General features: G+C 44.1%; 2 protein-coding genes across 3 annotated transcripts; both read left to right on the top strand.

Annotated features, from left to right (window-relative positions):
- Positions 1-10,122: 10,122 nt before the first annotated feature.
- LOC310875244 (metallo-beta-lactamase domain-containing protein 1-like) lies at positions 10,123-12,092 on the top strand. Of its 2 annotated transcripts, XM_083788423.1 has the most exons (4): positions 10,123-10,326; positions 10,759-11,079; positions 11,384-11,624; positions 11,958-12,092. In XM_083788423.1, exons 1-3 carry the CDS (start codon positions 10,243-10,245, stop codon positions 11,621-11,623), a joined length of 645 nt encoding a protein of 214 aa, XP_083644549.1. In that variant the 5' UTR covers positions 10,123-10,242; the 3' UTR covers position 11,624; positions 11,958-12,092. The 2 variants fall into 2 exon arrangements, with proteins under 2 accessions (XP_083644549.1, XP_083644548.1); XM_083788422.1 differs by having other exon boundaries at positions 11,384-12,086.
- A 1,871-nt stretch (positions 12,093-13,963) lies between these two features.
- LOC310875380 (metallo-beta-lactamase domain-containing protein 1-like) lies at positions 13,964-19,273 on the top strand. The gene is made up of 4 exons (XM_083788587.1): positions 13,964-14,043; positions 17,625-17,945; positions 18,261-18,501; positions 19,253-19,273. Exons 1-3 carry the CDS (start codon positions 13,966-13,968, stop codon positions 18,498-18,500), a joined length of 639 nt encoding a protein of 212 aa, XP_083644713.1. The 5' UTR covers positions 13,964-13,965; the 3' UTR covers position 18,501; positions 19,253-19,273.
- The last annotated feature ends 4,283 nt before the right edge of the window (positions 19,274-23,556 follow it).

The raw sequence follows: 23,556 nt of genomic DNA, 5'->3' as shown, positions 1-23,556 counted from the left end.
GTATATACACAACATAAATTGTGTACAAATATGACTCCATTTTGTAGGCTACACAGTCTATTAATGTCTGTGTTTATGTTGGTTTTATGGACGCTCTGTTATTTTATGTTGTGTTAAGGCAGAGAAAGCCAGAGTAATTCATTAACATTATAATACACGTGACGATGAAGAACTGACAGAATCAACCATATTGTTATAGCTAACAACCAGACAAAGCACATTCCAAAAAGGCAACTGAACGGTTTCTCCATCTTCCTTCTTCTTTGTGCTAGTAAACAGCAGTCTGGAAACGCCCTGCACGGCAGATGAGATGAGAGATTTGGCAAACACTGCATCTTCCCTGCCTCGACCCAGCTTGGTGACAACAACATGTCAAAACATTTAGTTCTGTTGCAAAGTCACTGGCTTTAGTTAATGACTTTGCTTGTACAAATCAATGTGTGTATTTATGCCATTGTAACGTATTATTTTACACCTCGCCGTGAACTGAAGAGGAATACCTGTCAGCCACATTGCATCATGAATACGTTTATCAAGAGAATCACTGCTTTATTTGCCATATTATGGCTTCATTAGTGATTCTCTTGAACTGTACAAGTTAATATATTATATTATTTAGTTAATATATTATATTAACTTGTACAGTTCAGCAGAATAGTGGTTGAGACATGTTCCATAACATGACAATACAAATTTAAAAAAGTAATAATATTGGATTTAACAACACTATGATAGGGATAAAGTTAAAGCATGCCATACAGGTAGAGTAACGGTGCAGTATAATCTAGCAGCCGTGCCAAATGTGCAAGAAGCAAAAGGCATATATCTTGCCTTGTGACTTTCAGCCGCTGTCTTCTACTTTCCCTCCTTTTCTCGCACCCTCTCTCGATTCACCTCTATCACAAACAAACACTCACATTCCACCTGTAGGAGACTCCCGCCTCTCTGAGTCAACGTCTCTTCTGACTTCGCATATTGCCCCAGTGGGACGCTTGAGTCACCTCTGGTTATGGTGTGTGTGTGTGTGTGTGTGTGTGTGTGTGTGTGTGTGTGTATGGCTGTCTGCCTATGAGTGTGTATGCGTGTCCCCTCGTCTGTCAACGCCTTGCTAGCAGCTGTCTGAAGATAATAGGACAGACAAAGGCCAGTGTCTGGACAGCCGAGACAAAACACATTGCTGTCCCTTGACTTCTGTTAGCCTTTGACCCATAGGGTGGAGAACACAGCGCCCAGCCAGAATAAATACAGTAAGTAATTTCAGTATTCTGCATGCCAACCACCTAAACCTTACATTCTTCATTGACCTTATATACTGTTGATGTATAGACCCCTCGGCCCCCCAGACCAGGGTTCTGTACTTGGTTCTCGGGATTCGGCAGCAGCGCAGACTTGAGTCCTGTGCGGCACACATGCATCTTCTAATAATGAACCTGCCTTGTTTTCAATGTTTTTAACTTGTTTTCAATGTTTGTAACTTGTGTGCAGTGCTTTTAATGGCAACATTTCCCTTTCCTCAATCATGTCCGCATTCTTTCGTCAGCCACGTAACAGCGTAGGACTACCCTGCATGTTCCGAAATGATGCTAAAGGGGGGAACCCATGGCCATGGGCATTTAAAACTGATGCCAAGGTAGTTTAGGAGTCAGTCAAATATAAACATGACTGACAGTTCAAAGCATCTGCCCTGGGGACCCAGATTTCCAAGCAGTGCTTGGCAGAAGAAAAACACTCCCAGTTTCCAATATGGTAGGTGTGTATTTGCTTGTTCATTCGCGCAAACACTCATCGCACACATGAACACACACACACGTCCCTTGCAGTGACTCACTCTTTGCCGTGTGAAAAACACGCCAATCTAACGTCGGTCGACAACATTTCCAAGCACTCCTCCCTCACCTGCGGAGTTCATTACCGTATCACACATACACAATTCAACCTGCATGCTGCGACATGCCGCAACCTGACCCCGACTGCAATGTGTCTGGCACTCAAATTGTAGCTAGGTTCATTTACCGGCGCAGACACAGTCGTTTTCAATGGGGGAAAAGTACAGCCACATACTGTACTGAAATTGAGACACCCGGACTGGAGTGCAGGGCCATAAAAGAATGCCACCGCAGGTCCCTGTTTATGACTTTGACAGTGGAGCTTGTTGCGTGTCTCGTACATACATGTTAACTGAGCCCAGCCTAACCGAGCCCCACTTAACAGTAAAGCCTCAGTTGTCCGTCTGTTCTCTAGCTGTGGCTGTTGTGTGGAAAAACACGGTGTACTAGCCAACAACCCCTGGGTCACTAGTGTGAATACACAGAGGCGCTGCTCTTCTCCTTCATAAATCGCCTTGTCAAGTTTTCCCCTGGAATCTTTTTTCTGCTTAAGCCCGATTTGTACTCCGTCATACATCAGTGTTGGTTGCTGAGAACGCAGTATACAATCACATAACTTGTCGCATGCGATTAGAGATTGGAAATACTCAAGTAAAGTACAAATAGCTCCAAATTGTACTTATGTACAGTACTTAAGTAAATGTACTTAGTTACTTTACACCACTGGTGTTGAGATTGTGTATTGGCTAATTTCAGTTCGCATAATTCAGGCATTAATAAGGAGTGATGACAGCGATGTAAAATAACCACTAATGTTTCCCCCAGAAACTATTTCTGCATGACTTACGATGTATCACGATTCACACAGAAGGTAAGCTGAGTGGATATGGTAGCTATACATGGAGAAAACATTTCCACCGTCCGAAAAGAAAACAAAATGAAAAGAGAAAGAATGTGATGGTTTGAGATAGAAATACTTTACGTTCCATGAATGATGTTTTCGACTACAATCTTGAAAGATCCAAAACTACGTCAGACAGTTGTACTTCATTCATTCACTCTCTCATGTATTCTAAAGGTTTACCCATTTCAAAATATCCTATTGGATTTTCCACTATTCCTACTAGTAGGCTAAGAATGCTGAATTGAAACATACTGTATATAGTGATATTCTGCAATATATTCTGTTAATATAATATATTGTTGCATTTCATGTGCATTTGGTTCCAAATGTAGCTACTAGACTTTTAACTGGAAGTAAGAGACAATTAAGACCACATCAACCTCAACTTCATCCGTCATAGAGTACTGAAGTCCTTACGTCGTTCATCCCCTGGGTTGACGTTTTTTCTCTATGGAGTATAACATGGGGTCACCTTAAAATCTTATTATTATTATAAGCATTGTGGTCCAAAAACTGTTTTGGGGAGGTGGTTCTGTATCGTTTATACATATTTCGATAGTCTTTTTCTGGCGAAGATGCAGCTAGTTTGGCCAGAGGGAGAGGAGATTACAGGATAGGAGGCGAAACCAATGACTTTGTGACCACAAAGTACACAGCAGTGCTAGTTGTTTAGTCATTTGTCGACACAGTTATCAGACTTGTCTGAACTCCTAATCTCTACATTCACACCCACATGATACCCTCATGTGGGCCGACAGCTGTGTGATGGATGGACAATTGGACATGGCCAGCTGTTTTCAATAAGAGTTTTCAACTAAATTTTGCTTTCCTTTTCAAAGAAGTCTGCATTCCTCATCCTAACAATGCAATCCCACTGAATCGAGGAGTGTGGGCTGATCCTTGATCAGATCAGGAGCCGACATCAGGCGCCGACATCCTACCTATAGTGTACACTGTACAGGGACAAAATCTGACCACCTACATATTTTCCATGCACTTTCCCTAGTTCAAAATGTCTCTCTCACTCACTCTCTCTCTCTCTCTCTCTCTCTCTCTCTCACCAACACCTACGATTATTTCCTGTACCATCTCCTCCTCCGTCTCCCTTTCACCTCCTTGCATGTGTGTTGGCTTGATTCTCATATTACATAACTCTGTATTGTCCCACTGTGTGTGTGTGTGTGTGTGTGTGTATGTGTGTCCATTAACAGCTACTCCCTATTAACATGGCTTTACTGTGCACTTAACCTCTTCTAGATTACTTCATCATCATGTGGATTCTTTATTTAACCCAGTGTTTATTGGGTCCCGGGCAAACATCTAATCTCTCTTTTGGGTCTCGACTCCCTCTCGAGCTGAAAAGTTTGGGAACTACTGCTTTAACCCATTAAAACCCGCAAATCGTTACACACTATCGTCATTTGTTCAAGACAGATCTGTCCACTATTTCATATTCCTAATTGGCCAACATTGGCTTGCAAAGTTTGAAGGATTGGCCCGTTTTGAACAAAAAGCCTCACATTATGAACACGGCGTGCAATTTACGTGAAATCTTTCACAGACTTTCCTTCTAGGCTGAGGGATATATCCCACCCTTTTTCTCATTGGCCTGTTACAGCGCCACCAACAGGTGGATTTTTGCAAAACACATTTTTGGAACGAAATGCCTCAAATCAAATTGCCATCCAAGGCGTAAGAAGAAATGGCAGCCTTTTCACATTGGCCTATTATAGCGCCACCAGGAGGCCACAACCTGACCTGCCCTGGTGGAGACCTGTGCACCGAGGGGCACTTTATCTAGTTATAAAATGAGACACAGCTGGAGCAAACAGACATAGAACCATGAAAACTAGACCAGGGAACAATACATAGAAATAAAAGACCTAGACTCTACAAAGAATGACAGGGACCCCCTGGAAATACCCCCCCCCCCTCTTCAACAGACCTGGATGAGACCTGTGTTGAGCCAGGCAACAACGCCTGTGTTCCTCGCTTCACGTTTGCAAGGACCTTTAGGGTGTCTGCCCTGAGATTGGGAGGTCAGGGCTTCACTCCCCGGTCCCCGTGGCATACTATAGCGTCATGTTGAGGGGGTGTACGTGTACTTCAAACTGCATCACGCAATGGAAACAGGAGTTAATCTACAGACCTAGGGGCCACGTGGCTCGGGAACTGTTTGTTCCCATGCAAGGCTACTGAGAGATCCTACACTCTGTCATTTATTCACCGAGTTATGGACATTATATACACTTATTCCATTTGTGAAGTGAAAATCTGAATCGTGTTTTCTGTGAAGAGAAACCGCTCAGTAAGTATGTTCTTTCGGAGATTCTTTTGGGATATGAATAAGCCTCATAAAGCCTCATAAGCCTCATAAAACATTTATATTTATTTTGCAACGAGTTGACAGCGGCTCGAGCCAGGAGGAGAAAGGGTGAGTGGTGGGGAAGTGAAATGAAAAGAAAGGGAAAGAAGGAAAGAATTTGCGCTTAAACTGAAATGGAAACATGTAGGTCAGAAGTCATAAGGATGAGTCAGCAGCTGGATGCGTGACTTCAGTTGTCTTCCCCCTGGCTACATTTAAACTGATGAATAGTTCCATGGGGTCTCACATTAGTCTCTTAGGTCTGACTCACCAGGGCTAAGTATAGACCCTGAGGAGGGTCATTAATTGGCGCTTTTCCACTATGCGTGGTCCCGGCTCAACTTGGGTTTTTTTTTGGTTTTTAATGGTACTCCAACTTTCAACCCTTGAATGTACCATGATCCACAATTTATATAATACTCTTTTTTTCTTCCCGAGAGGGCGTCAACATTTGTAGGTGAGAATGAGGAGTTTGTAATTGATGCGGAACACCAAACACCACATTTTGGTGTCCAAATAGATGTCCAAGTAGAGCGTTCTTCCGGGTGCTTCAAAACGCCACTGAGCAACTTCCACACGAGGCTATCGCTCTGGTTCAGTCTCTATCCTTTTAATACTCTATGAGTAACAAAGGCATGAATGATATAATCACATTAAAGGTTTTAATGGGTTAGGTTAGGCATAAGTACCTAGTACCCGTTACCTTTTTTATCACCTCTGCCAATTGTTCCAAGCAAGCTGTGGCGATACCGAAAGTAAAGTATATACACTTCTGTTTCTACCGGTGGCCAGTGAGTATTTGACATAGGGAGTAAAGTTCTTGTATCTTTATAAGGGCTTTAATATTGTCATTAGCAGATGAGGAAACAGCCTGGCCTTTGTGGGCACATTTAGCCAATCCTCATATACAGTACTGTACATGCGGCTATTTCTGTGTTAGGGAAAGGTTAGATTTGGGGTTTAGAATGTATGTGAGGTCATGTTAGGTCAGCTGGTTAGGTAAGCATGTGGTTCATCGCAAAACACAAGGTGTTAATCAAACCCAGAGATACGCTAAGACTATGAAGATACAGGTTGTGGGTTTGGAGTCCAAATTGGAAAAGGAACAATTAAAGTGGCAACTGGCAAGTACAAGTGGCATGTACAAATGGAATTTTAGTAAGATGGTACTGTGTGTGCGTGCGTGCGTGTGTTGGGATTTCTATACAGGCCTGTGAAAGCGCATGAAAAACAAGGGTGCAAATGCTCAGGAAATGACGTGCCCTCTGCACACAAGAGATTAGGGACAATTTTGCTGACACAAGTTGCGAAGCACAAAGGACACACGCACTGTCACACGTACACATCTGGAAGTGAGTTCTTTAGTCTTCCCGGAAATATGCTCTGGAATCTGCCAAATAGACTATGTACATTCCGAAAGGAATATTTTAGGAATCCTGTGTCAGTTGTTACATAAACAAACAGGCACAAGACTGATGTAGACTAAGTCCACACAGCCATAACAATATTGTCTATACTGTTTTGTAAAATTACAATTCAAGTAAAGTATAGCCTTTCCTCAGAAGCGGACCGAAATGGAATATGGCTATTGAAATGTAAATTCCTGCATGTACAGTGGAATGGTGGGTGGGTAATAATCTTTATTCGCTGACCTTTGATAAAGTTTCAAATATGATTGAAAGAAGAAAGCGAGAGCAAGCACTCTGTTGAATAATTCCACGTAATGGTGTAACGGGTGCAACGTTTCGGCCGTGTGGCCTTCTTCAACTCTAAATTACTTCAACTCTAGATTTAGAGTTGAAGAAGTTTAGCCACACGGACGAAACGCCCATCTGTCTGTTTGTTGCCTGCTGGGGAAAAACGAAAAATAAAACAAGAATCCTAAAAGGATACAACGTGAGTGCTGGTATTTATTCTCACATCAAATATGATTGAAACATCAACCTCTCTCCAGTTTGGCCCTCAAGAGCTGATTGGCTCTTTTGCCCCCATATTAAGAGTGTTGTAGCCTACGGACCTGTTGGGTGTCGTTACGAAGCATTAGGCAGTCCATTCACCGACAGTAGAAGGCCTATATAATAGGTAAATCTTTTTCAATTCTAAACTAATTCACATGCATGTATGTTGTATATCAGCGTTAAATGAATGAATAAACAATGAGGATTTTACAATATCAAATATGTTGTCTGACGGGTCATGATGACAGGTCTCATGATCAAATTGTTTCTATTGTAAAGGATAGGTATTGGACTGTCATTTCACTGATGACAGAATTAGCATATTGTTCATTCCTGAAGGTGACTGTCAGAGATGAGGAAAAGGTTACTTGATGGTCTGGCGGATTAGTAAGAGGAACTAGCTCATGGATAATGTGGAAATGGGGAAAGTGTGTATTGTTACATAGAATGTAGGCATTTCTGGTAGATGCCTAAGTTGAAAGGAGGGAAGTGGTCAGAGATAAAAGAGCGAGTGAGCGCGTGCCTATGTACGTGCGTCAGCTAATTGATGCTGTGCTTCAATGGGTACCTCATGCTCAATTATAATAAAAGGTTTGGCTATCAATAAACCAGTCAAGCACTATGCTTTTTGTTTAATTAAACAACATATTGATTGCCTGGTAGATCTGTTCTTAATGGGAACAAATGGAGTGGATTGTGTGTTAGTCCACTTATCTTTTTGTGGACTTGAACCAATACCGATCCACAACAGAGGGGGTTCCAAATGGACCCTTAAAGGCCTAACTCTTAAGTGCTTTACAGCGTTGAACGTAATCAAATTTAAATGGAACCACAATATTTCACCTTAATTGGCCCCTTTCCAGCTGGGTGCTAATTGTTGAGTCAGTGTGTCCATGGTTTGTTCCAACTGAAATGTATATAGGCCTACACCATGATTAAAATTACATTCCACCTAATGCCTTGTAGATCTGAATTTTTACAACTATCATTAAGGTTACTCACTTCTCATTTATGTTTGTACGTGCCATCGCCTTTCTGTCCTTTGTCCTTCTTTTCCAGTTATATTCAACAAACGTTTGCCCTTGTGTTTTAACCCAGTCGCCACCTCCACAGTTGAGCTACCTGGGTCCCAATCATCAATTATCCTTGGCTGCCTGGCACCATGTCAAATTAAAGGGCCAGCACGTCAACACTTTCTGCACATCACAATATAAGGTCCGTTACACAGGGATTCATGAGGCTACCACTGCTGCACAGAATTTACAGAAATTTGACATTTCTGATGGTAAGATTAATAGGCAACCATGCTATTAGGGCTATTATGCAAGGCATCTATTGTATCCTGTGGTCGTGAGAAATAATGTCACAGTCAGGTAGGATTAGGAATCAATGCAGATTATCATAGTCTAGTGATTTAAATCACTGAGTTTTGGCGTATGAATAGCCTTCATGCGTGTGACTCTACAGCGGCACCCAGTGCTTATTTAATGTTACTTGATAGTCCATTGTTTTCAAGCGAACAGCTCTGGCCTTCCTTGGTGGCGTGATCTATGTAAGAATGTACAATTCACAGATTCAGTTTAACGAATGTTATTAAACCAACTAAATGTTCTTAAAGTTTGAATTTGAACCACGGAACTGCACGTTAATTAAATGCTTAATTGTGCCCACATGACACACAACGGCGCCGTGGCTTAGTTGGTTAAAGCGCCTGTCTAGTAAACAGGAGATCCTGAGTTCGAATCTCAGCGGTGCCTTTTACCCACAGGCCATTTTTTGATTTTGCGCCAGTTACTGTAGAATTTAGGACTCGTTCACTGTTCATTAAGTGTGTATTTAAGTGTGTATTTGCATTATGTCCTGGATTGTTCCAATATGGTATTATGGCATGAGCTCAGACCAAGAAAGATGACTTTCTAGTCCTTACTAGTTAACGTAACGTACACGGTGGCTAGGACCGTGATCTTATAAATCAAATAAAACATATTTAGATTTATATAATATAAATCTCAAAACGTTGCCAATTCGCTGCGAGCAGGGTTCGAACCTGCGCGGGAAGATCCCATTGGATTTCAAGTCCAACGCCTTAACCACTCGGCCATCGCAGCTTGTACCCCTTAGCATTCCCAATGGCGTAGAAGAAGAGGAGAAACGAAGAAATATGCCAGGGAAATGTCGATATGGTGAAATGTTGTTAGGAAGTGTTAGGACCTCGTTAGGAAGTGTTAGGAGTGGATCTTGTTAGGATATGTTGTTATGAAGTGTTAGGATGCTGTTATGAAGTGTTAGGACCTTGTTAGGATGCTGTTATGAAGTGTTAGGACCTTGTTAGGAAGTGTTAGGACACAAACAATGTGACTCCCATTGGAATTGCATCGTGGCAGCCATTAATCAGAGACAGAGCACAGCACATTCGTTTGATATGCGTGCCAAATTGATTGATTGATTGATTGATTGATTGATTGTTGAATACTTTATTTATTAACAGTTTGCAAAATTAAAGCACAGGAAAGTATAGTTCGATACAAGGTCTGCTCAGAGGTTTTAAACCCAAGAAAGCTTATAATTGTTCATCATTCTAAAAGGTCCGTCTGTACGTGATCAATTGCTGGCAAGACAGTAGCCAAATACAATCAAAACAGAATGTTATTTTGTCATGTATAATTCAAACAAAACACAACACAGCGAACAACACAACACAGAGAAATGTCTATTTGTATGTCTCTAAATGTTTGTATGTCTTTAAATGTTTTGATGGATTGAACAATGTGGACCCTGTTGTAAACAAGTGTAATGCTTAATTGGGTCGTCCACTCACAGTTGACAGTCTTTGTATTGAGTTCGTGCTTAAAATGTACTGTAAATTCTACAAACTGTTAATAAAGATTTCAATCAATCAATCAATCACAAATGCACAATAATGTTTTTATTTTATTTTTTGCTCTTTCAAAAAAAAAGAAGTTACAAGCTTGTCATCATTCCACTAGATGGCGGAGATGTGTAGTTGATCACAGCGCAAGTGATGATGCCAGAGGTTTTGTGTGTTCCTTCTGACTTGCCATACAAACCGGTTCCTGTGTTGTTGTCCATGCTGGTGTTCTATTCATATCATCATATGTATGGAGTTATTATCATGTCTCTATGAATCATAGCGTCTCTATCTCTATTGTTGTGTATAATGTGTTGTGAATGATCATGGACCCTAAACGGACCGCCCTGACGGAGGAGCAGTTGGACATCGCCGGTCAGCCGTACTCCGTGTCGGTCCTCAAGGTGGGCAGTACTCGTATAAAAATATACTTTGAAAATAGGTGATCTAGACTAGAGCCTGCGCAAGGCAACGCGTTGTGTTCTAGATCGGCTATTTTGAAATGTCCAAAGTATACATAGGTCTGAACTAAGTGGTTTTGCACTAATGATAATCAATAAAGTCTCTAATACAATAACTAGAAACTAAAGTTTTCAAATAAGTTGCAGTAGAGGAAAAATACAACATTTGCCTCTGAGAAGTAGTGGAGTAGAAGTAAAAGTGATGTAGTGACCATATAGTGTTTTATATTTGTTTAATGGTAGTATTTTGGAAAGAAGTCCCCAGAACCCAGATCCTTTAGCCCTAATGTATGACTGTGCCTCCTGCTGTTTGCATTTCTGTCTAATAAAGTATCCAATCAATCAATCAATCGAGTTACTTTCCACCACTGATAGGTGGGCTACTGCGAGCCGCAGCCTGACGGGACTTTCCGGGCGGACGGGACCATCTCCCTCGTAACGGGACCCTCCAGGACGGTGCTGGTGGACACCGGGGGGCCCTGGGACAGAGACCTCCTCCTGCAGAGGCTGAAGGAGAGAGGCCTGGAGCCGGCAGACGTGCACTGGGTGGTGGGGACCCACGGCCACTCGGACCACATCGGGAACCTGGGTCTCTTCCAGGCCGCCACGGTGGCTGTGAGCTGCGACATCAGCGAAGGGGACAGGTACCTTCCCAACCAGCTGGCACAGGGACAACCTTATCACATAGATGAACATGTAAGTGAGAGCCACGGGACAACCTTATCACATAAATGAACATGTACAATACAATACTCAAGGAAATTCAAAGTACATCAATACTGCAGGCCACATCACGATCTGCTTTTCACGTACATATAAATTGAGAACAAAACAAACAAACAAAAAAGATATATCCTTTATTCCAATTTCAATTTAGTTCTTGTGTCTTGTATTTTGTTAAGAAACCACAATGAAGGCAAAGAGATGTTTTCACATGTTGGCAGCAATGATTCAGAACTATTCTCTTCTATTCTCTGCTCTCCCGTGTCTTGTCCTCCAGATATCTCTTGTCCCCACACCGGGTCACACAGGACGGGACATCAGTGTGCAAGTGACGGGAACCTCCGTGGGCACGGTGCTGGTTGCCGGGGACCTGTTTGAGTGCTGCGACGACGAGGACAGCTGGCGCGAGCTGAGCGAGAACCCCGCAGTCCAGGAGGTCCACCGACAGGTGGCGCTGCGGACTGCCGACGTCATCATACCTGGACATGGACTCCCATTCAGGGTCACTAGGAGCTGAGGTCAATATTTAACTCAAAGCCTATTCAGCTCACCCTGAACTGAAGCATAACGTCTGATACCAGTTGTTGAAAAACGTACATATTTTGTTTTACAACAAGTATCGATACTGAAATATAGAAATGCTCTGTGAGAGAAAGTACAAAAGTATTGGCAAGGCATCAAAGTGTACTTAAAGTACGAAAGGTAAAATAACTCATTATACAGAATGTCCCATTTCAAGTTATCAAATGTATAACATGTTTTGAAAATAAGAGTTGTTGGGAGAGTTCTGGCGTCTCCAATTCTTTTTGGGGGGGTCCCCCGACTGATGATGTATTTTCTTAATACTATAGGTCTGGAGAGATGGAGAACCCCCTGTTTTGAATCTGGGGGTACAGATAACATCAAGGTAGTAGCTCGCACAACTCCAACTCGTCTCAAACTCTCTGAGCATTTTTCCGGGTGTGCGGTCGGGTACAGATAACGACAACATAAAATATGAGTGAATAATCTAACGACTTTGTAACTGAATCTGTGCCCATCTCACGTTAAATGAGCACAATCAAATGTTTTCAGTTCTGCCGCTATAAAGGCCTCTATAGGAATGGGTCATTCATTTTTATTTAAAGATTGTGAGGGAACCGTTCCAGGGTCTAGACCTCTAGTAGGGCTAAATTAGAGGACCTCAGGCAACGGACAAGCACACAGGGTTCCAAGAGGTCAGATATGTATTGGGTTGCCAGGCCATTAAGAGCTTTAAAAGTCAACAATAAAATCTTAAAATCAACTTTAAAAGTTACAGGCAGTGAGTGCAGTGTCACTGAAACTGGGGTTATATACTCTGTCATCCTGGTGCTCGCAGAGTGGGACCAGTACGTAGGCCTAGTGTATGCTAATTAACTTTTACTTGACCACCCCCCTCCCCTGGTGGTATAAAACCAGGCTCCACCCATTGTCCTCACTTGACACTTTTGTGAAACTTCTCATGCGAGAACACACGGCATTACTGTGTGACGAAGCACATTTTAATGTTTTTCTACTTTGTTTTCCTTATACATGTTGGTATTTATGAAAAGAAATATAACGTGTGATGCATAGTATGTTCTCCTATTCATAAGAATGGTAATGGGCCTTGGACAGTGATGAGTGACAGGTGACAGAGACTGATGTCACCACCCACACAAGGTGACATAGGGAGGAAGTGACACACGGGGAACGGGGAAAAAAAGCTGAATGAATGTGTAGGCCTACACGGGGGAAGAGGAGCGCCAGGTAGCAGTCGGATGAAAGTATTAAGTTTGATCTCGCTATCTGCAGCCGTTATAGCAACTGAACTGTCGGGACCGTCGGGGAATTAAGCAACCGCTTAATTGCTGCCGCCGTCGGGTGATCAGCGTTTGGACTGGAGTCCGGTCGGGGGTTTTCTGCCATTGGAGATTGAACAATCTACATACCGGTGAGATCGAGCCAAAGGCTTTCTGTTGGATTACAAACTTTAAGGGGTACCCCATTTGTTTTTTGTTTAGTTCAGAGCGGAGGAGCTCTTTTCTTTGGAACTTTCTTTGGAACTACTAAAGACTGTCGCGGGCGTGCCGCATTCAATTAAGGAAGAGGACGAACGTGGACTTTATTTATTTATTTATTTAATACTTAGCGCGGTTGCGCGCACTTGACTTTGGGCGGGTTGTGGATTGTTTTGTGGGTTATACACGTTGTAGCAGGACGCGACAGAGAGCGTCGGGGCTTGTTTGGGGCGAGAGGGGATTTGAAAGAATTGTTTGTTGATTTCAGTTTGTCTGCCTGTTTATTCTTTTTATGTTGTAGGGAGAGCGACAGGGACAGGCGCACTTTGCCAAGTGCTTGGTTTGGTGGTATACCGTTTTGTTTGACCATATACGTTTACAGCATCTCTATATAAATAATTTGAACTATATCCCTACGAATCTGTTGTTTAATTTTCCTTAGTTAATAATTTGCCTTAAGACACAAGGGGCGATTGTTACAACTGGTGCAAAGTCCTAGTTGAGTCAACGGACAGGAGCGGATCCTGGCACCCCGACTGCACTTGGATATTTGTTTTTCTAACCAGAAAATTTCACGTAAGTGTTCTTCATTAGTTGACCGGTGAACGGCCCTAATTTTTACACTGTACTTTATTCTCTGTTTGTTTAGCACGTGTCCTGCAGAAGGACGCGACCGCGCTCTTGTTAGCGCTCGCTAAACTGAGCTACTCTGAACACAGCGAACGTGTTTCCTTTTTAGTTTCCTAAACTCTGCTCTACTGTATACACAGCGGACGTGTCGACAGTTAGCACAGTTTAGCTAATGTGTTGTGAATGATCCACAGTCTATGGAATGATCATGGACCCTAAACAGACCGCCCTGACGGAGGAGCAGTTGGACATCGCCGGTCAGCCGTACTCCGTGTCGGTCCTCAAGGTGGGCAGTGATGGAAGAAGTACTCGTATAAAAATATACTTTGAAAATAGGTGATCTAGAGCCTGCGCAAGGCAACGCGTTGTGTTCTAGATCGGCTATCTTGAAATGTCCAAAGTATACATAGGTCTGAAGTGGTTTTGCACTAATGATAATCAATAAAGTCTACAATACAATAACTAGAAACTATTGTTTTCAAATATGTTGCAGTAGAGGAAAAATACAATATTTGCCTCTGAGATGTAGTGGAGTAGAAGTAAAAGTGATCTTCTTCTTCTTTCGTGTATCATCCTCAAATGTCCAAATCAGTATCGAGTAGCCACGCCCTTGTCTCTGGTCCCACGTGGAAGAGGCCGGCCTCCGAAGGAGGTCTGTACAGGGGGCAGGTGTTGATTATGTGCTCGGCAGATTGCTCGGGCTCGCCGCATTCGCATGCTGCACTGTCCGCCAAGCCCCACCTCTTCATTGCTGATTTGAAGCAGCCGACTCCAGTGCGCAGGCGGTTCAGTAGGGTCCACTGCCGGCGCGGCAGGTCCTCTCCTTCAACGCCATCACCCGGGTCAAAGATGTAGTGGTGCATACGGGAGGGCCCTGCAGACTCCCACTCCTGCTTCCAAGATGCCGCCAGCCATGCGCTGGTGGATAAGTCCTCCGGGATGGAACGCAACATGTCTTGCGCCGCCTTGTTGTAAGGGTGGCGGGACCTGAGTCTGTTTGGGGGCTCTACCTCCACTGTAGTGCTGTGTAGGATGTGCCAGTCGTTTATTTTGGCTTTCCTTGCCAGCTTGATGGTAGCAGCCTCTCGTCGGAGGCCGGCCGGGGCAATTCCTGCAAGAACTGGCAGGTAGGAAACAGGGGTGGGCTTCAGGCAGCCAGTTATGGTTCGGAGCGAGTTGTTAATGACTGTGTCCAACTTTTGGACATGTGGGCTCCTACACCAGACTGGGGCACAGTATTCAGCTGCAGAGAAGACCAGGGCTTGGGTGGAGATCCGCAATGTGTTGGCGGAAGCTCCCCAGGTCGTACCAGCAAGGCGACGGATAAGTGAGACCCTTGATGTGACCTTGGCCCTCACGTCTTCAAGGTGTTGCTTGAATGATAGAGTTCTATCCAAGCGCACCCCGAGGTATTTTGGGGCTTGTTGGAACTCAAGGCGCTTGCTGTCAACAAACACATTGATTTCCCTCTTGGCCTCCCTGTTGTTGAGGTGGTATGCCGCCGACACTGTCTTGCCTGTGCTGAGCTGCAGGCGCCACCTAAGGAGGTAGGAAGCCAAGATGTCCATGTCCTGGTTGAGACCATCTTCCATTGCCTTCCAGGTCGGTCGTCGTAGCATGATGGCCAGGTCATCTGCGTACCCGTACTTCCTTGATGTTATCTCTGGAAGGTCGTAGATGTATATGTTGAACAACATCGGGGAAAGGACAGAGCCCTGGGGGACGCCGTTCCTCAATCTTCTCAGCCTGCTTTGTTGACCATCGCTGGTCCGCAGGATGAAGCTGCGGTTTGACAGCATCTCTATGATGAAGTTCACCATATGGCGATCTGGAATTGTCCTCAGAAGCTTGAGATGGAGTCCGCGGTGCCAGACGGTGTCATACGCGGCTGTCAGGTCGAGTAGCACCACCCCAGCTTTCTCGTTGGCCTGGAAGCTGTCCTCGATGTCCTGTGTGAGCAGTGTGACCTGGTCCACAGTTGACCTGCCCCAACGGAAACCAGCCTGTTCCCTCGGGAGCTGGGGGTCCACCACCGGTTCAATGCGGATGTGGATCATCCTCTCCAGTATCTTAAATGGGACGCAGAGCAGTGAGATGGGTCTGTAGGCCTTGGGGTCTTCTGCAGGTTTGTTAGGCTTCAGCAGGGCTATGACAGAAGAGCGACGCCAGGTCTTGGGGAGCTTGGACCTCTGGAAACACGACGAGAAGAATGCACAGAGCCAGGCAGATGTAGTTGCACTTTGGTGGATCACAAACTCCGGGTGTATGTTGTCGTGTCCTGGTGACTTGCCTTGCTTCATCTTGCTGATGGCCTCTCTGAGCTCAGCTGTTGAGAAGTCTCCTTAAAGGTTGGCATTGGCACTAGCCGCCCTGGAGAGGGAAGAAACCTCTCTCGATGTCAGGCGGGCGAAGTTCTTGTCTGCTCCAGGGAACCGGCCGTTCTTGAGGAGCTGGGACGCGATGGCATCTGCTGTCACCGGACATGTGGGAGGTGATGTTTTTCTACCAGTCAGCTGGTTAATGGTCTGCCACGCTTTGCGGCTAGAGTGGGTGAAATCGACTGACTCGACGGTTTCAGTCCATCTGGCTTTACGGGTGGTGTCCAGCTTTTGTAAAAGTGCCGATGCTGTCACATCCACTTCTTCCCTCGAGCTAGCTTGTTGGTGGTCACGCAAGAGGTGGCAGCATTCTTCATCCCATCCTGGGATATAGCTCTTGTTGAATCCTCGTGGGATGGCTTTCTTAGCTGCCCTCAGGAGGACGTTGCAGTAGGCAGTGTATGCACCATCCACATCAGGAGAGTCTGGGTCCGGGAGTCTGACTGTACGGTTTTGTGTCTCTGCTGTGAATGCCTGCCAGTTGGCCTTCCTAAAGTTCCATCTCCTGACCGGTTTACCCGCTACTGGTTGCACCAGTGAAGGGACCTGGATGACGGACGGTCGGTGGTGGGATCGGGGGAACCGGTCAAGGACGCGTCTCTCTGGTGTGGGGTCAGCACTGCGACACATGGCGAAGGCCAGATCAGGGTTGGTGTGGGTGTTCCATCTGGAAGAATAGAAGCTTGGGTGTTCTTTAGGGTCATAGAGGAGCAAGGCATTTGCGTTTGACGCCCATTCGCTTAGCGCCTCCCCATCTGCAGATGTGTGGCTGTATCCCCAATCAGTATGCTGGCAGTTGAAGTCCCCAGCGTAGATGGCGGGTGCCAGGACCAGCGGGAGTGCAGATGCAGTCAACGGTGATGGTGGAGGTTTATATATGTTGACCACCGATGTTTCCTGGATTTTGGTTACCAGCCACTCGACGCTGGAGTCAAGCGGGGACTGGCCACCATCTGTCCAGCTGATGTCAGCCCTCACAAAGGTTGCCAGACCATGCCGTCTACTGAAGATGGACCCAGATAGATGGAATCCGGGTATCCTGAGCTTTTCCTCATCCGTACAATGGGTCTCCTGGAGCAGCTACTTTATTGGACTCGGCCAGATTATGTACGACCTCCAATTTGGCTGGGGTAAGGCCCTCAATGTTGAGTTGGAGCACTGAAAGACCTTGGTGCTCGACAGTCGGGATGGACGCCCGTCCTGGTGTGGACCTGCGCCCCCCCGGCCTCTTACGCCTTGGTCTTCCAGCTGGGTGATTGGTTGGCGACATTAGTTTCACAAGCTGGTCTTGCACCATTTCTTGTTACTTAAAAGTGATGTAGTGACCATATAGTGTTTTATATTTGTTTAATGGTAGTATTTTGGAAAGAAGTCCCCAGAACCCAGATCCTTTAGCCCTAATGTATGACTGTGCCTCCTGCTGTTTGCATTTCTGTCTAATAAAGTATCCAATCAATCAATCAATCGAGTTACTTTCCACCACTGATAGGTGGGCTACTACGAGCCGCAGCCTGACGGGACGTTCCGGGCGGACGGGACCATCTCCCTCGTAACGGGACCCTCCAGGACGGTGCTGGTGGACACCGGGGGGCCCTGGGACAGAGACCTCCTCCTGCAGAGGCTGAAGGAGAGAGGCCTGGAGCCGGCAGATGTGCACTGGGTGGTGGGGACCCACGGCCACTCGGACCACATCGGGAACCTGGGTCTCTTCCAGGCCGCCACGGTGGCTGTGAGCTGCCACATCAGCGAAGGGGACAGGTACCTTCCCAACCAGCTGGCACAGGGACAACCTTATCACATAGATGAACATGTAAGTGAGAGCCACGGGACAACCTTATCACATAAATGAACATGTACAATACAATACTCAAGGAAATTCAAAGTACATCAATACTGCAGGCCACATCACGATCTGCTTTTCACGTACATATATTGAGAACAAAACAAACAAACAAAAAAGATATATCCTTTATTCCAATTTCAATTTAGTTCTTGTGTCTTGTATTTTGTGGTCATATTTTGTTAAGAAACCACAATGAAGGCAAAGAAATGTTTTCACATGTTGGCAGTAATGATTCAGAACTATTCTCTTCTATTCTCTGCTCTCCCGTGTCTTGTCCACCAGATATCTCTTGTCCCCACACCGGGTCACACAGAACAGGACATCAGTGTGCAAGTGACGGGAACCTCCATGGGCACGGTGCTGGTTGCCGGGGACCTGTTTGAGTGCTGCGAGGACGAGGACTGCTGGCGCGAGCAGAGCAAGAACCCCGCAGTCCAGGAGGTCCACCGACAGGTGGCGCTGCGGACTGCCGACGTCATCATACCTGGACATGGACTCCCATTCAGGGTCACTAGGAGCTGAGGTCAATATTTAACTCAAAGCCAGGGGGGCAGTCAGACAGATATTTTGTGAAGCTACTAAGGAAATCGGGATTTCCTGAAAGTTCATATAATGGCCTGTTGTGGCGCTGTCATTGGGCCCAAAAAACCCCATAGCCCCATAGAAGTCCATGTATTTGGGCCCAACTTCACCTAGACTGTATTACCTTAATAAACATGCTCATGAATACTTTCTGCTTCCAGTCACTAGTTTAAAGTCTCATTTCTAATGTCATAATATTCTTTTTGGAAAATTATGGTCCCATTTATAAAAAAAATGACCATAAAGTCGCGTATGTTCTGAGGGGCGTGGCTACCGTTACAGTCTATGATCGGGATTCCCCACCCACTCGAGTCAAAATAAAAACCAACGGAGAAGAAGGGGGGAAGTCCCGCCTCGTTGTCTGGGCCAGCCAATGGCCAGCTGGGCTCAAACGGATCTAGAAAGATGGCGATGTACAATTCAAGGACTGACAGTCTTCATTTTACGTTCATGTTAGACCCGCGGAACGCTTTGTCCATATTTTTTACAGTCTATGCTCAAAGCCTATTCAGCTCACCCTGAACTGAAGCATAAAGTCTGATACCAGCTGTTGATAAACGTACATATTTTGTTTTACAACAAGTATCATGTAACATGTTTTGAAAATAAGAGATGTTGGGAGAGTTCTGGCGTCTCCAAATTTTTTTTGGGGGGGGTCCCCCGACTGATGATGTATTTTCTTAATACTATAGGTCTGGAGAGATGGAGAACCCCCTGATTTGAATCTGGGGCTACAGATAACAGCTAACATCAAGGTAGTAGCTCGCACAACTCCAATTTTTCGTCTCAAACTGTCTGAGCATTTTTCCGGGTGTGCGGTCGGGTACAGATAACGACAACATCAAATATGAGTGAATAATGTAACGACTTTGTAACTGAATCTGTGGCCATCTCACGTTAAATGAGCACAATCAAATGTCATCAAATATTGTTTTCCATATGGACATTTGATACACTGGCGCCAGATAGAGATGGTTGTAGGCTCTAGGGCAGGGGTTCTCAACATATTCAGGCTGTGACCCCACAAAATAATCATATTTGAACTGGGGACCCCCCACCCTGACAAGCATGGAATTTTAGCAGTTGAGGCATTCAATTTAGTTTGAAACAAAGTTCCAATATAACAAAAATGTTCTGGTTAGGCTCTCGCAAGCGTTCTTGTCATCAATCCACTAGATGGCGTCTAAACATCATGTTTAGTTGATCACAGCACAAGTCATGATACCAGCAGAGGTTTTGTGCGTTCCTTCTGACTTATCGGTTCTCAAGGTGATGGAAGAAGTACTCACTTTATTTCCCCCTTTTTTCTCTCTTTTTTCAAACTGTTAAGTATCATTTAAGCATCAATACCCTATTGTAGAAATACTCAAAATACTGTTACAAGTAGCCTACAAGTTCTGTGGTAAAAAATTACTTGAATAAAAATACAAAAAGATTGGCATCAAAATGTACTTATAGTACCAAAAGTAATAAGTAGTTAGGCTACTCATTATGCAGAAGTACCATTTCACAAGTTTCTTTTCTTTTTAGGTATTAAAAAGTTCTTAAAAGTCCCTTGCATTCTCTCTCTCTCTCTCTCTCTCTCTCTCTCTCTCTCCACACGCACGCGCACATATATTGTACACAGGAGGATCTCTGTGGGACGCTATTAATTATGATACGTGGTTATGATGGTGGTATCCCATTCCCATACTTATCTTTCTATCATAACTTTTATTTGAAATACATCTAATCTGTGGTGGCAAGTTGCACTTTGAAACATGAGTAATCACCAAAGCTGTGAGGGTTCTTTGTGTCTTCAGCGTCAGAGACACGGTGTGGGGCTGGGACTTCCTATATTATATAACCATCATCCCTTTATGACGCTTGCGGTGCCATGGACACTGGTCTGGTGTGGCACACTGCAGTAAGTGAATCTATGAAACATTAAGCACTTTGGTGTCATGCCAGTACTTGAATGGCCCTTTACGACATGAGGTTGTTCAGCAGTGCTGCCATGAGCAATGAGCAACCAAATCCATGAAAACAAGCCCAAAGCAACCAGGACTGAGCACCTATATTATAGAGCATCACAGTCCTGCAGTGCCCCCTTTCATGACGACGAGCGCCCCGGGAAGACAATTTCCAATTCATTTTGTATTTATTTAAAGACCCGTACGCCTCGGTCAAAGCCAACTCTGACGCTCTATAGGCCCTCATTTATCAATCGAGTGTAAAATCTGCCCTATGAAATCAAGCCTCGCCCTCGTTTTTGCGACATGAACGTTCTGCAATACGACCAAACAACGCACCTAGTTACACAATGGAAAAAGCAAATAAAAAAGTTTCCCCTTGCTGCCCGCCTCACCCCCCTCTCATTGATTGATTGATTGATGAATGTATTAACAGTTTGTAGAATTACAGTACATTTCAAGCACAAACTCAAATACAAAGACTGTTAACTGTGAGTGGACGACCCAATTAAGCATTACACTTGTTTACAACAGGGTCCACATTGTTCAATTCATCAAAACATTTAGAGACATACAAATAGACACTTCTATGCAGTTAAAGAACAGAACAGGAATTCATAATAAAACATACACACACACACACACAGGCGCACGCACGCACACGCAACTTGCAAGCCCAACTGGTGTTATTGTATCTTAAATATATAAAGAACGAATTAAATAAAGGCATACAATTTACAATTTAGGCATTTAGCAGACGCTCTTAATCCAGAGCGACTTACATTAAGCAAGAACAAAAAAAAGCATGGGAATAGATCACCCTACCCTGTCTGTTTCTCCTCTCACCTCGCTTGCCTTTCTGGTTAGTAAACCACAGCATGCAAGCCGCCTTTGTTTTAAATGGTCCCCCAAACCGCCCACACTTCGGCCGGCCATGCTAATTTGCCCAGTCAATCATTTGATCCACGCTACGCGCCTGCTGTGTGTTGTTAATGTTAGTTGTAGGCTACTGTTGTAGCCTAAATTATTAAAGTCTTCATTCATTTAATATACAACAAAATATATTAGTGAACGAAACCTGAACCTCTGAACCATATATGAATTAAATAACAATGAAATAGGCGCGCACACACGCTGCTGTTTTAGGTGCATCTCCTCCCTCCTGTCTGTCTGTCTCTAAACCGTGACCTTGCACGTTTATGACAATCTATTTAGATTGCCTTGCGAGTCGCTGCAGTGGCTGGGCAGTGTCAATTATATGAATGTGCTGCCTAAACCAGCCTCATGTACATGGCACTGGCACTGGTGGGCTGGCTGGGTTAGCCTATCTCCTAGCTCCCGACCAGACGTGACCTTTTGTCCTACTCAAGTTCAATTTCAAGCTTTGGCGGAAATGGGAAATGCCGAAAATGTCGGTAATTTTGGCGTGCACCCATATTTTGGCGCACGCACGGTTGATAAATGAGGGCCTATATGCAGATATTTTATTGGTGAGTCCATTGGCTCTCAATGTGGGTCGGAGGTACAAATGGACTCTTACGGTTCTGTAACTCTGAGTGTACATTTGTACAGAGATTCCCAGAGATTAAAAATAAATGGTGATATGAACCATAATTACACACACACATACACACACACACGTTCACATGGTCAAAGTGGGGTCCAGGGAAACCCAGAGGTCCTTGAGGGATTTCCACGGGCTCCTCAGCAAAATTAGTTTAATGAATCAAGTGTAATCTTTCCAATCTGTATTAGTAATAATAAAATAATTGTTAATAAAAGATAACTTGTATTGTCTCCCTGCTCTTCTATTGAGACATTTAGATCGTGTCAAAGGTCATGTCTCACCTAGAGACAGGGAGGGTCTGGCATGAATATTTACCTGATGGTCAAGAATCAATTCATTCCCTGGGCAAGAAGTGCATTGTGCTTAGCAGAGTGTTATTAGTGCAATGGTTTAGGAAAGAGGAAAGTTACATAGTGCAGCTTTAACATAGCATCACAAATCAGTTTAACCACTTACACACACACAAGTTACATACTTACTGCTATTTTCAAAATATTTTGAAAATTGTGGAAAACAATGTTAATCATTCTGATTTATATTTCAATCTTCCATTGTGAGGGTCCCTTGCACAAAATCTTTTCTGATTACTGCTGTCAAATAGCCTAAATATAAATTTGAGGGATCCTTGACATGAAAATGCTTGAGAACTACTTCTTGGATTAAAGTTTCCGATTTGATAACCTTGTCCTAAATAGATTATATGGTGTGTGAACTGCCCAATAAATCAAAGGGCATTATTATTTTCCTATAATAATTAAATCTTTATTTCCACACTCCATTGATCTGCATGCGTCATGATATCGGAGTTCTCAGTGGCGTTAATAACCAAACTGAACATGCTGAACTTGAGATAATGATTTATGGGCTGAAAAATACATCGCACGACACACTTAATTAGTTTCGTAACTTAAGATATTAATACATTTAAATGTTCTGTTGAATGTCAGAGTGATATCGTTTCTGTCGGGTGGGAAACCTCATATGTCCAAAACGTACTTTTCAGGTTTCAAAATCTAAAGTAGCAGATCCACAAGCTTTTGTGAGGGACTCTGTAGTAGGATCAAGTAGGCCTAGGGCCTAGGCCGTTAATTTACGGGGGAAAAAAATAAAAATGTGGAGATGAGGTTTCTGTCCAACAGCGACGATATGTTTGTCATGTGTTTCTTTCAACTCTATTTTTCTTGTCTCTCTACAACTCTAAAAGCTGACAGATATTATCATCTGGGGAATTCACAGTTAATTAGAGGAAGGCCTGGCCTTACAAAGTGCTTAACAATATAAAATCAAACAATCATATCAACAACAATTACAGCCAAAAATACACAAGAACACTATCAGTGTGAATAAAGGCATTCAGTTCTGCCGCTATAAAGGCCTCTATAGGAATGGGTCATTCATTTTTATTTAAAGATTGTGAGGGAACCGTTCCAGGGTCTGGGGGCCCTGGCTGCAAAGGCCCTGTCACCCTTGGTCACCA

The sequence above is a fragment of the Protomyctophum parallelum genome (assembly GCF_964188405.1).
Source record: "Protomyctophum parallelum genome assembly, chromosome: 18".
NCBI lineage: Eukaryota > Metazoa > Chordata > Actinopteri > Myctophiformes > Myctophidae > Protomyctophum > Protomyctophum parallelum.
This window is presented reverse-complemented; position numbering and strand designations above follow the sequence as displayed.